Source organism: Agelaius tricolor, unplaced genomic scaffold (genome assembly GCF_023055355.1).
Source record: "Agelaius tricolor isolate 1412-34295 unplaced genomic scaffold, bAgeTri1.0.p SCAF_18, whole genome shotgun sequence".
Classification (NCBI taxonomy): Eukaryota; Metazoa; Chordata; class Aves; order Passeriformes; family Icteridae; genus Agelaius; species Agelaius tricolor.
The window spans coordinates 12,363,912-12,376,710 of NW_027269278.1; the positions used below are offsets into that span (position 1 = coordinate 12,363,912).

The 12,799-nt window shown below is 59.5% G+C and overlaps 2 protein-coding genes across 3 annotated transcripts in view; both read right to left on the reverse strand.

Moving 5' to 3' along the window:
• CAMK2A (calcium/calmodulin dependent protein kinase II alpha) overlaps positions 1 to 2,942 on the reverse strand; it is a 34,580-nt gene extending 31,638 nt beyond the window's left edge. Inside the window, exon 1 of one of the 2 annotated variants that reach the window (XM_071443366.1) lies at positions 2,683 to 2,942. In XM_071443366.1, the coding sequence (XP_071299467.1) occupies positions 2,683 to 2,744 (62 nt within the window). In that variant the 5' untranslated portion in view covers positions 2,745 to 2,942. The remainder of the gene's footprint in view (positions 1 to 2,682) is intronic. The other variant, XM_071443367.1, reaches the window with a different exon arrangement.
• Positions 2,943 to 9,842: 6,900 nt separating this feature from the next.
• Positions 9,843 to 12,799, reverse strand: ARSI (arylsulfatase family member I). Its single transcript, XM_071443743.1, has 2 exons — positions 12,307 to 12,799; positions 9,843 to 11,250 (listed from the first exon to the last, which is right to left on the reverse strand). The coding sequence occupies exons 1-2, from the start codon at positions 12,624 to 12,626 to the stop codon at positions 9,843 to 9,845; spliced, it is 1,728 nt and encodes a 575-aa protein (XP_071299844.1). The 5' UTR covers positions 12,627 to 12,799.

Consider the following 12,799-nt stretch of genomic DNA (forward strand, 5'->3'; position numbering starts at 1 on the left):
GGAGCTGCACTTCATGTTTGTCCTACTCCGGGGGGCCGTGGGCAGGATGCTCTCCCCGTCCCCCCCGCTGCCCCCCGCCCGATTCCCTCCTGCCAGCGTGGGGGATCCGAGCAGCCCTTCCCTCCCTCGCTCAGCTTTGCGGGGGCTGCCGCAGGAGTGGGCTTTCCCCGGCTCCGTGTGCCCCGCTCGGGACAGATGTCCTGCCGTGCTTGGGATGTGCCAAGGGCTTGTGCCTGGCTGGGCAGACTCCGCAGATCTCCCTCCCCATCTCTGCCTGCCCCCAAAGCCCCACCGTGGGGCTGCCATGAGGTGTGGGGCATCTCAAACCCCACCTGCCCGGCTGTCGGGGTGGGTGACGGCCGAGCAAACGGCGGAGAAACGGGGTGGGTGCAGCAGCCAGACCTGCCCTCCTGCCGGCCGGGCTGGGGACACACCGTGTGCCCCACAGCAGCCGCCCCAGTCCCTTGGGGACAGCAAACTCAGGATGGAGCCTCTCTGCTCTGAATCCTTGCAGGACGCTGCTCCCTGGTGCGGGGAGAGCCGTCCTGCCCAGCCCTGCCGGGACGGAGCCACCCCGGCTGCACCGGGAGCATCTCTCCGGAGCAGGAACGGCACTTCCCAGAGCAAGCAGCTGCCGCAGCAGAGCAGAGGTGCGGCACTTCGTCCTGATTTCCCTCTCCAAGCCCATGAAGCAGAAATTTCCCCGTGGGAAAGCGCTGATTTTTGAATGTGCCAGGATGTGCTGGAAAGCATCCCAGTGGAAAATCCCCAACGAGCCCCACAGCACCTTGGCTAACCTGGTGAAGCCCCTAACTCGGGAACACCTCAGTGCTGCTGTTGTAGCTGCCCTCTGGAGTGGATGGAGGAGCTGTGGGATGCAGGGAGCTGGGGCTGCTGCCCCTGCCTCAGCCCAGGACTGGGTGGTCGGGGGCGATGCTCGCAGGGGCGGATGAGCTGCTGCGCCAGCTTTGCTCCTTTATTCCTTTAAAATGCATCTGTCCAGGTGGTTTTAGACCACAGTGCCAGGCAATGCAGGCAGCCCCTGAGCCTGGGTGCTCAGCTCTCCTGTCAGCACCCACCCAGCAAAGTGTCACAGCCCAGAAGCCTCCAGGAGCCCTCCTGGTCTTCCCTCATCACTCCTGGCCTGCGAATTCCCCTCCACATCCCCACAGCCACCTCTGCCCAGCCAGAGCCCCACAGCCTCACCACTGGCACCGAGCAGCCACTGCCTCACCTGCCCATCCCCTGCCACCACCACAAAGCCCTAGAGCCCTGAAAAGCCGAGAAAAAGCCGAGAAAAAGCAGGTCCCACATCCCACCTTGCCACCAGCTCCCCGGAGGGTGCCCATCCTCCTGCTGCAGTGCCAGCTGGGGCTGTGCCTGCCACAGGGACCCACTCCCCAACCCAGTCCCCTGCTGCCCACCAGCCCCTCTCTGTCACCCTGATGCCACAGGGATGGGTGTGAGTGTCCCAGGACAGGGGGGTCCCTCTGCCTCCTGCACTTCATAGCAGCACCCCGGTGCCACAGTCTGGCTGGGGAATGTGAGCAGCACTCAGCCCAGCCAGCACAAAGTCCTCCTGTCTCAGCCTCTCCATTTCCCCATCTCTGCCCTGTCCCTCGCCCCCGTTTCACACGCCCACGTGCAGGTGGGCACACGCTCAGGCACAGGCTGCTCCGTGCCAGGCGGTGCAGGGCTGCGGGCTCGGAGCGTCCCTGTGCCTCTGCATGGGCAAAGCTTCCCCTCCAGAGCACAGGCACCCTGAGCCCACCACCACACTGCCAGCCACCCCGCAGGGACGGTGGCCACACGGCCCAGATTTACACACCAGCTCCAAAAAAAGGCACAGAAACCAAAACAGAGGCACATGCCTGCTCACTCCTGCACCCGTCTACAGCCACACGCTGGGCGGGACGGGGAGCATCCCTGCATCCCTCCACACGGGGAGCCTGGCATCCCCTGCTCTGCTGCACCCAGGGTGCTCAGTGCTCCCCAGGATCCCCTTGCTGGGCACAGGCAGCTCTGTTTGCACACACACACACACACACACACACACACTGATCCAGGCACACACGATGTCACCTGCACCCGAGGAGCTGAGCCCTCCCTCGCAGGAGAGCAGGGTCAGACAGGGCTATGGCTCACCCGCACTGGGACAGGGGTGGGGAATACCCTGGATCTTTCCAAAAGCCACCAGGATTCTCTGGAGGCTGCCAGGCAGACTGGGTCTCCTGCAGGTCTAGTCAAGCCCCAGTGAATCCACACACATAAATTCCCTAAAGAAATGTGAGGGGTGTCCACTGCTTTGGCTTTCCTCCGCAGCTGTCCTGTCCCTCCTCCCGGCTGGGGAACTTCCCAAGGGAGCTAGCAGCCTCCTTTTTTGGGAGCAGCTTTTCCAGAAGAGGGGCAGCCGAGCCCTTCCCAGGTAACTCCAGCCCTCTGGGGTGTCCCAAGCCCCCAGCCAAGCACCCATCAGCAGCCCCTGAACTCAGGCAGGGACAGAGAAACAGGTCTGGGGCTCGAAGCCCCCATCCTCACTCGCGTGCCCTCTCTGATTCCCACTGCATTCTCTCCATGCCCATCTCCTTTCCCTCATCTCCAGCAGTTCCCAGCTCTGCTGAGTCTCTCTGCCAGCCAGGGCACAGCCCTGCTCTGAGCATCCCAGCCCCATCTCCAACTTACTTGCCCAGTTCCTCAAAGAGCTGGTACTCCTCAGTGAAGCGGTTGCAGGTGATGGTGGCCATCCTGAGGGGCTGGAAATGCTCCCTCCCAGCGCAGAGTTTGGGGCAAGCAGCTCTCCTCTCGCTCCCTCCCTCTCCGTGTGCTCCCGGGGCTCTCTCCTCGCTGAGGTAAATAAGGGAATATATTTGATTGACAAGCCCAGAGATAATGATGAGGGCAATTTGTCTTCTCAGCTTCACAAGCCTTCGTCAGCATCGCCGTCCCCATGGTGACCACCGCTGCCAGAAACGCCCTGTTTCTGTTGCCGGGGCAACTGCTTCCCAACCCCGCCGCCCTCTGGGGGACCAGGGCCCTGCTGGGGACCCGGCCCGGGGGCTGCCCGGGGGTCACCCCCCCCCTGCACAGGGGGGACATCTGAAATACAACTATTAATGGCAAATTAAAGGCTGTGGCAGTGGTAAAATAATTGGGGCAAAAAAGGTTTCCATGGAAACCGTGGTTTCCATGTTGCAGGAGGATGCTGTCACCCCAGCAACTGCTTATCTCCCCCCCCCCCCACAAAAAAAAATATCCAGGCCCTGCTGGTACCTGCAGCAGCATTCCTGGGGGCCCTGGGGGCTGTGGGATGGGGCCACGCTGCAGCAGGAGGGAGCAGATGGAGCAGAAGTGTGTCAGGAGAAGCTGGAGAAATCATGGCAGGTCCCCAGGTCCCCACACCGTCCTGCCTCCAGCCAGGGTCCCCAGAGGGGCTGGCCCTGATCCCACTGCAGGGAGGGCTGGCTGCTCCCACTCCCCCCTTTGCCCACTGTGTCCCCCAAGAGCCATGGTGCTCCTGTGGAGCAGCTCCTCAGGGTCCCCCCCAGAGAGGGACGAGCAGCCTGGCCTGAAGCACAGCTAGAGGGGAGCACAGGGCTGTGCCCTGGGGTGCTGTGTCCCTGGGCTGCCCCAGCCAGGGTAGAAAGGGGGGAGTTTCAAAGTGGGAATAGGAGGAAGGTCTGGCCCCCCAGTCCTTGGACTTTTTGTTGCTGAGTCGCCTCTCTGCTGTGCTGAACATAAGAAAGCACAAAAAGTGCAATAAAAGTGGAGCTGTGAGGTCCAAAACCTCAGGGAAGGGGGTTCCCTCTGAGTTCCCACCAGCCCTCACTGGGGATCCAGCAGCACCCTCTCTGTCTACACGACCCCTTGCACTTTCCACCTGCTGACTTCCCCCAGAAGAGCTCTCTACTAAGCTTTTGTCCCAAATCTGGATGATTTTGCAGCAGCGGGGCCCTCCTCACAACAGGAGAAGGGACTCCCTGTGCCAGCTGGGAGAGCATTGCCTTTGGCAGCTGAGATGGATTGAGCTCCCTTCAGGCTGCCATGGAAGGGTTAAAAGGAAAAGAAAAGGTTCTAACCAGACAAAAATAGGGAGAAATCTTTGAGAGGGGAGAGAGGAGGAGCAGAGAGGGAGAGAAGAAAGGAGGTGGAAGTGGAGGAGGACAGCAAGTGGCGGAGTGAGGAAGAGGAGGGGGAGGAGGAGAAAGGTCTAATGGCTTTTCCATTAATTGCACCATTACCCACCTTCATCCCCACCTTGCATCCCTGCATCCAGCCTCCTGCTCCTGGCTGGCCCCATCCAGGGGACCCTGCTGGCAGAGCAGGGACTGATTCCCAGCCAGGGAAGGGCACAGGGATGGACCCACAGTCCCCAAGGGCTGATGACCTCCAGACCCAGCCTGGCCATGCCCTGGCATGGGCAGAGCATCCCAGGCACCTCCCTTGGGCTGCAGGCAGTGCACATGTGCCATCTGTGCCCCGGGGACACAACGGTCCCCAAAACGCCTCCAGGCATCTGCACAACTCCTCCCCACGCTGCTCCCACAAAAAGGGGCTTCATTCCCCACGCCAGGGCTGTGCCAGGAGGTGGGGGCTGCTGTGGGGGCCGGGGCATCCGGATGTTTGTGGGAGCGCTCTCCTCCTTCAGCACTTTGCTGCCAGCCCCCAGCAGCCCCCTGCAACCCTAGAGGCAAGAGCAGGAGCCCCCCACTCCCAGGACCCCCAGGATGCCCGTGGGCAGCTTTGAGCCCCCTCCTCACTCCCAGTGCCTCCCACCTGCGCTGCGTTCGTGTCCCCGTGCGCTCGGCAATGTGACCTGCCCCCTCCCGTGCCACCCCCGCGCTGCCACACGTGCTCAGCCCCACACGCGTGACTCTGCGTGCTCCAGGGGAGGGCTCTGTCCCTTGCTCCCCCCGGGCCCTGCTGCAGCCCAAGCCCTCCCCCGGACAGGGGTGATGGCACACTCCCCACCAGGACCCTGCCTCCCTCCCCAGGGCTCTCCAGGAAAAGTTTCTCCCTCTCTGCTCTTCTCTCTATTCAATTTTTTTTTTTTTTTTCATTTTCCTCGACATTTTTCCTTCTGAGGGTAAGGGGGTGTCAGACTTCTGCGTGCTGAACAGGCTCTGCTTTGCTGATAATGTTTTCCCAAGCAGGAACTGCTGTGTGGTCCCAATCCTGGGTGCCTGGGGACAATCCCAGGGGAGCAGGAGCTTTGGGTGGAACCTTCCACCTCTGGGCTGGGGGCTCCCCTGTAGGGGGGAGCACTCCCAGTCCTCTCCCAGAGGCCTCAGGATACCCTTAGGATGTGTCTGTTCCCAGCCATCCCAGGGTTTGCTCCTGCAGGGCTTTGGAGCCATGCTGCTCTCCTGCTGCCATGCTCGGGTCTGGCCACCTGATGGAGACCTTCATCCCCAGTGCTCCTCTCCATCACTGGGCTGGCCTCTCCAAAAATGCATCCTGCTCTCCACACCCTGCTCCAGCTCTGCCTGCAGAGCTTCGGTTTCTGCATCCCAGCACGGGGCTGCCCCAGGGTGGGCACCCGAGGTCGGATGCTGAACCCCAGCCTCACGGGATGGGCAGCTCAGGATGGATCCAGGTGTCCCGGGGGGCTGCAGCAGTGCCCCTGCTCCCAGGGGATGGGGCTTGCAGCAGTGCCTCGCACACCAAACCAGCCAGGCTGCCAATTACATACTGCAGAGATCCCAAAATTACTGGGACAGCTTCACATGCAAGCTGGGGTCTGGGGGATGCTCAGTTGCTGTCCTCTGGGAAGCTGAATTTGGGGTTATTTTTAGATAAGTTTATAAATACTGTGGTGAGGAGAGCTGATTTACATTTAGGGCTGTGTTTGCAAACGTGCCCTGTCCCTACAGGCCCAGCACTTGCTCCTGCATGCAAAGCAAGGTGGTTTTGGCTGAGACAGGGTGCCCTCAGTGCCACCCTCTCCCCTCCAGCAGGGTTCACAGGCAAAACCCTCCTGGGGCCATGCCCACGATGCTTGGGGACACTCAACAGGTGCCATGTGGCTCCCTGTGCACCGAATCTGAGTGGGGGGAACCTGCAAAACCACTCGTCCTCAGATCTCTGGCATGAGAAAGGACACAAGTGTGCCCCTGATGCAGAACACCTGAGGTGCTCAGGGTGCTCTGCCTCTGCCACTGGGGCAGTTTGCTGGGATGCCCATCCCCTGTCCTGATGCTGGGCTTCTCCCCTCTCTCGGGTGGGAGTTGCCTGCGGGGCTGGAGAGGCTCTGACGTACCCCAGTCCTGCCCGATGCATCCCATCCCTATTCCATCCCCGTCCTATCCCATCCCCTCCTCTTCCCAGCCCAGCCCAGCCCAGCCCCACCCTCCTCTTACCCTCCTCCCCATCTCTATCCCATCCCAGCTCCATTCGTTCCCAGCCCATCCCCTTCCCCCTCGCTGCAGCCCGCGGGCTGGGAGCAGCCCGGCCGGAGACAGCCGGTCCATCCATGGCTGCAGGGAGGCAGCCCCCACCGCCCCTTCCAGCCCCACCGCCCCTTCCAGCCCCACCGCCCCCTCCGGCCCCCACCGCCCCCTCCAGCCCCAGGGCCCCCGGGCGCCCTCCCTGCCCTGCCCTGCGCTGCCCGGCCCCGTCCTACACCCGGCTCCTGCGGGGCTTGAAGGGAGGCGGGCAAGGAGGGGAGCCTCAGCCTGTCTGTGCAAACACATCTCCCGGGTGCAGGGAACTCCAGCGCCTGAGCATCTCTCCAGCTGCATTAACCCCTTGGCAGCCAGAGCGCGCACACAGCCCCGGGGGACTTCAGCTCTCTGAAAACACGGGGGTTTGGCACATAGCTGTGTTTTTCCCAGCACAGACCATTAATGAACATCGCTCTGATGAGGGGAACACGTGGCAGCAGCTGCATCTCCTTTCCCAGCCCAATGTTCAGACACAGCACAGCTGGAATCAGGGGTGAAGGACAACTGCTGCCCTCAGGCTGGAGGCTCTGCTCTCTCCAAGCACCCAGAGATGCTCCTGCCCACCTCTCCTCTTTGTTTTCAGGGACTAAGATTTTCCTTCAGCTGCTTCTTCTTGCAAACATTCAGAATCCAACTCTTTTTAATTAAAAATACAGATGACAACAGATCCACCACTGTGACCAGGCTGACAGCAAACCCAGCATCAGCCCAGCAGATCCAAACCTGGAAAGAGGAAGTGTGACCAGACGAACATTTTCATGGGGATGTTAGTAAAAAGGGAAGGGAGAAAGATTGAACATGTTTTCATGGAAATTTCCATTTTTGAAGAAAAAGAAAATAAAAGGACTAAACTTGGATGCATTTATGTAAATATGGAAATGAAAGCTGTTTCCTGAGCCTTGTCACCACCTCATGTCCAGCCCTGCTCTCCCATTCCCTTCAGCACCAACTCTCCCTTAGCTAATATTTGTTCCCAAGCCCCTGCAGCATCACCCCCTGCTCTCCCCTGGCTTTGACTCTGCCTGCTGCAGCCTCCTCTTCTTCAGCAAAATGTTGCTTTATTTTCAGCAACTGCTTGGTTCTGCCAAATGGCAGCCGGTGCCGCAGTCCCGCTGATGGTGCACATCCCCAGGGACCAGGCTGGCTGGCTTGGTTTGAGGTAGTGTGAGGATGTGGAGCATCCTCCTGGGGCTCACCCAGGTGATGTTGTGGGGACCAGTCCTCTTGGAGCAACATGCTAAGGGAGCAGGGATGGAGATGGGGCTGATGGAGGAGCTGAGCCCCCTCTGAACCCTGTGCTTGGGATGTGCCTGCAGGGATGCAGGGATGCAGGAATACAGGGATGCAGGGATGCAGGAGCCAGCAGGTGGGATGGCACAGGGATGCAGGGATGCAGGAGTGTTTGGGATGTGCCTGCAGGGGTGCAGAGATGCAGGGATGCAGGAGCCAGCAGGTGGGATGGCACAGGGATGCAGGGATGCAGGGATGCAGGAGTGCTTGGGATGTGCCTGCAGGGGTGCAGGGATGCAGGAGCCAGCAGGGTGGGATGGCACAGCGATGGGCGTGCGCGGAGCTGCGGGGACTGGCGCACACGCTGCCACACTCCAGCTTTTCAAACTCCTTCCCAGCTCCACAAGAAGAGGCCTCCTCTCTTCTGCCTTGCTGTCAGCTGGTTTTTTTCCTTTGTTTCTATAGAAAATCCCAATACCCCCAAATAATCCAGCTAAGAGTAAGAAAAAAAAAATACAAACATGTCATTTTCTTCCCATCCTCATCCCTCTCTCACACACAGGGCTTGAAAGAGCACTGAAAGGTATTCAGTGTGCACGCTGCCAATTGTCACATCTTTCAATGACAGATTTTAAATGAATGTTATTTTGCAAGGGAGAAAGAGAGGGGGGAAAAGAAAAAAAATAGAAAGCCCACACTGCTCATCCAAGAGCTGACAAGTCCTAACGGGCCTCATTTTCCAGAGACAAAAATAACTATTTTCAAAATTCACAGCAGGGCCTTCGCCTACACACGCTGCACCAAGAGAAACCTGTGGGGAGAAATGTAAAACACATTGTGTAAATGGAAATGCACCATGCATCCAAAACGATTTTAAAGCTATTTACCCCCTTCCATCCTTGCCAGCTCTCCTGCGAGCGCACGTATGCGCGCTCTCACCCTGCTGAAGGCCAGCAGGGAGCTCTGCTGGCTTCCCTGGGCCCGGAGCTCTGCTGGCTTCCCTGGGCCCTGGCAATCCCTGGGCTGGCTCCCCCAGCAGTGGATGATGGGGAGGTGTTTTCCTCCCCACGCGTGCGCTGCTGGAAGAGCAGTGCCCATCTGCGAGGAGGGGACGTGGCGCGGTGCTGGCAGGCGGGAGACGGCCCCATCATCCCCATCCTCCGCCGTGGCTTCAAAAGTCCTGCAGCTACAAAGCAGCAGATCAGCTTCTGCAGAGACCTTCTTGAGATCTTCTCTCTGCACCAGGTTCAGCAATGGGATGTGGGGACAGGGACAGCTCCAGCACTAGGAAGGGGCAGACAGGGTGGTTGGCTGGTTGGATGTGTAGGATTCATAGGGAAGAACGGGGGTGCCTAGAGGCTTGCACATGAGGGGGGTGTCCAGGCAAATTTTGGATGAAAGGCTCTGCTCTACCCATGTAGAGTCCACCACCACAGCCTGGGGCAAACCTTCCTCCCAAATATGGGGCCAAAGAGAATCATTTGTCCTCTGGGAGCATCCAACCATGCCTCCATGGGCCACAGCTCCTCATCAGGGCTGCTCCTGGCCCCCCAAGCCAGTGGAGAGGAGAAGCCATAGCCCCACATGAGGTCACTGTAGCAGCATGACTTAGTCCAGCCACGTTGATCTCATGTCTGACATCTGTCAGGAATCCAGCCCTCCACAGAGAAGCAATGTGGTCTTGGGTTTAGGGAAGGCCCTCAAGTTCCCAGAGCAAGAGCAGAGGTTGCAGTTGCTTGGGAGCAGGCTGCAAGCCAGGAGCAAATAGAGGGAAATGTCGAGAGTTCACGTGAAGGCAGAGCCCCCTGTGCCTCCTCCTGCCCTTGCAATGGCCAACACTTAAAGCTTATGATTGGCTGCAGAATCCTTGAGAAAAGGTCTCTCTCTTTGGAAGCAGTTGTGCAGGGCCAGCCCAGCTCAGCACAGTCATTCACCACCACCAAGCATGGCAGCAGAGACCACATCACCCTTCCTCACCCACTGGGAGGAGCTCCCTGTGGCCACCACTCCGGCCAGGGAGGAGAAGTGTTTTGGAGTGAACCTTGGAGCAAGGGAGAGCAAGAGAGCACTGGCCACCTCCCTGCCTGTCCTTCTCCCTCACTCCCAGCCCATGGCACTGCAGTCCAGAGCTCCACCCTGGCCAGGATGGGTGGATGCTGGGGGAGTGTCCTGTCAGATGCGGTTGGACATGAGCCTGGTGTTCAGCTTGCGGAAGAAGGAGCGCAGCTTGCAGATCTTGCACTTCTTCTTCTTCTTCTTGTTCCTGCTTTTCAGGGACTCCCGGCCTCCTTCCCACTCCTCCCCCTCATCCTCAGTGGCCCAAGGCCCCCAGGCGCCGCCGTTGAAGTCTGGGTGAGCGCGGGGGTTCTCGGCAGGGTACCGCACCGGGATGGCCGTGCGGTTGTAGTGCACCAGCCTCATCAGGAGGCTCCTGACCACGTCTGGGCGCTGCTCTGAGAGGTCGTAGCGCTCGTAGGGGTCAGCAGTGATGTTGAAGAGCCACACGGACTTCCTCAGGCCATCGGTGAGACGCTCCAGGTTCCACCAGCTCCCTGGGAAGTTGGTCAGGGTCTGTGGGGGTATCCAGTCGCTGTACCCTGGGTCGCCAGTGAGGAGCTTCCACTCCCCAACCCTGATGGAAGCTTGTACAGCCGTGTTCCAGATGCCGAAGCCGTCCTCCAAGGAGCCGTACTTGGCATGGTTGTACAAGGGGTCAATGTTGTGCAGGATTTCGGTGCGTGGCGACTCCTTACCCTCACTGATAGCAGGCCAGACATCATAGCCATCCAAGCCTTGGACATTGCTCAGGTTGCCCCTGGCCAGGCTCACCAGAGTAGGGTACCAGTCTGTAATGTGAATCAGCGCCCAGCTTGTCCGACGCTTGCGCTTGATCAGGGGACTGTGGACAAAACCAATGCCCCGCACTCCCCCTTCCCAGTACGTCCCTTTGCGACCCCGGAGCGGCCAGTTGCTTCCCCCGGAGAAGGTCTGCCCGCCGTTGTCCGTGGAGAACACCATCACACTGTTGTCATAGTACCCATACTTCTTGAGGGCCCAGGTGATGTTCTTCACCGCCTCGTCCATGCAGGTCACCATGGCCGCGTACTTGCGGCGGGCGACGTTGCCCATGGAGCGGTAGCGGTAGATGTACTCCTTGGGGGACTGCAGGGGCGTGTGCACCGCTTGGAAGGCCACGTAGATGAAGATGGGCTCCTTGGGGCTGTGGGATGCCAGGATCTTGCTGACTCGCTGGGCGTAGAGGAAGGTGGAATATTTCCCGCTCTGGTCCCACGCCACGTCCTCCCCCTCGTGCAGGTCATAGCCGCAGACGTCGGGCCCGTCGCAGTTGTCGTAGGTGTAGTAATCCACGTTGCCTGTCAGTGAGCCTAGGAAGGTGTCGAAGCCCCGGCGAGTGGGCAGGCACTCCTTCTTGTAGAAGCCAAGGTGCCACTTGCCCACCATGTGCGTGGAGTAGCCGGCTTCCTGCAGCTTCTGCGGCAGGGTGACCTGGTCCAGGGGCAGGCAGTTGGGCTGCCGAGGGCGGATGATGGAGTGCTGCAATCCTGTGTGGATCTGGTACCTGCCAGGAGGAAGAGCCAGAGGAAAGCAATGGTGTGAGGAGCAGCACTGGGTGAGGATGTGATGGCACTTTATGTGTCGGAAACCCAAAACAAATGCAGATTTCCATGTCATCCAACCCAACCCAATGAAGCAAGGTCCAGCCAGGGACAGGGAGCTCCTTATCTGTCTGTAAGTACCAAAAGTAGATGCAAAGAACACAGACAGAGGCTCAGCAGACCTCTCACAAAAATGCCACCAGCATTTGTCCCCACTGCTGCCAGCCTGGGGAGGTGGCTGGGCTGTGCCAGGGCTGGGCAGCACAAGCAAGTGGGTTCATAATGTACCACCCGAATGTCCCCACCATCTCTGTCCTCCCCTGCTTTGCACACCACAAAGATGTCTGGGACCCCTCAAGAACCATCAGGAGAGAAGGGAGGCCTTTGCTTGGACAGTGGTGAGTTCCATCACTCCAGGCAGTAGGTGACCACATCCATAGGCACCTCCCTGGGCCCACTCCTCAGCAGGAGGTGGTCTGGTGGGATCTGCCTCCTACAGGGAGTGCTGACCATGCAGAACTGCTCCAGAGAAAGCCCCACCTATCCTAGAAGGCAGAATGGCCCAGGACAAGGGGACATCTGACTGTACTGCCATGGGAGAGGGCAATGGAGCAACATCCAGCCTGTGCTGGCCAGTGCAGCACTGAACACACATGCAGGCAAAGCACAGACCAAGGGCCTCACAGCAAATCTCCAAGGGCCAGCGTGTCAGGGACTACCTGGGGACACAGCTCCTTGCCCAGCACCAAACACCTCCTGACTAGAGACCACCCTCTCCCAAAGTGTCATCCATTACCCAGCAGCATCCACATTTTTGCTCTTGCCATGTGCCACTCTTTATCCTGTGTGGAAATCAACTATTCACCCAGGAAGCTTTCTAGAGGAATCCAGATCTGCTGGAGGATCTCCATCCTCTGCCAATACACCAGGGCATCACTCTGGCAGCAAGGTGGGCTTAAGCCCCTCAGAGAAGGGACCAAAGGGGGACATGAGCAGGCTGTGAGCAGGCACTGGCTTACCTGCCAGTTATCAGCTGGCTCCGGGACGGGGTGCAGATGGGCTGGATGTAGTAGTTCTCCAGCTTCACACCCTCTGCTGCCAGCCTGTCCAGCGTCGGCGTCTGGATATCTGAGCCGTGATAGCCGATGTCGTGGTAGCCCTGGTCATCGGTCAGAATGAAGATGATGTGGGGTGGCCTGGTGAAGGTGGGAGGCGGTGATTTCTCCATGGGGTCTGTGGCCACATCAGCCACCAAACTGGGCTTCATCCAGTCCCAGGACAAATAGCCAAAGCTGAGCAGGCTGACGAGTGAGAAGCCCGTGAGGGCATAGACGGCCATCCCGAAGCACTGTGCTGCCTGCCAAGGGTGTTACTGTCCCAGCATCGCCCCAGAGCCACGAAAACAGGAGGAGGAGGTCTCCCCCTGCTCCAGGAGGGCTCCCTGACCTAGAGGATGCTCCCCGTACGCCCCGCAGCCGGTTTTGCGGGAGCAGCTTCCATCCAGGCACACTC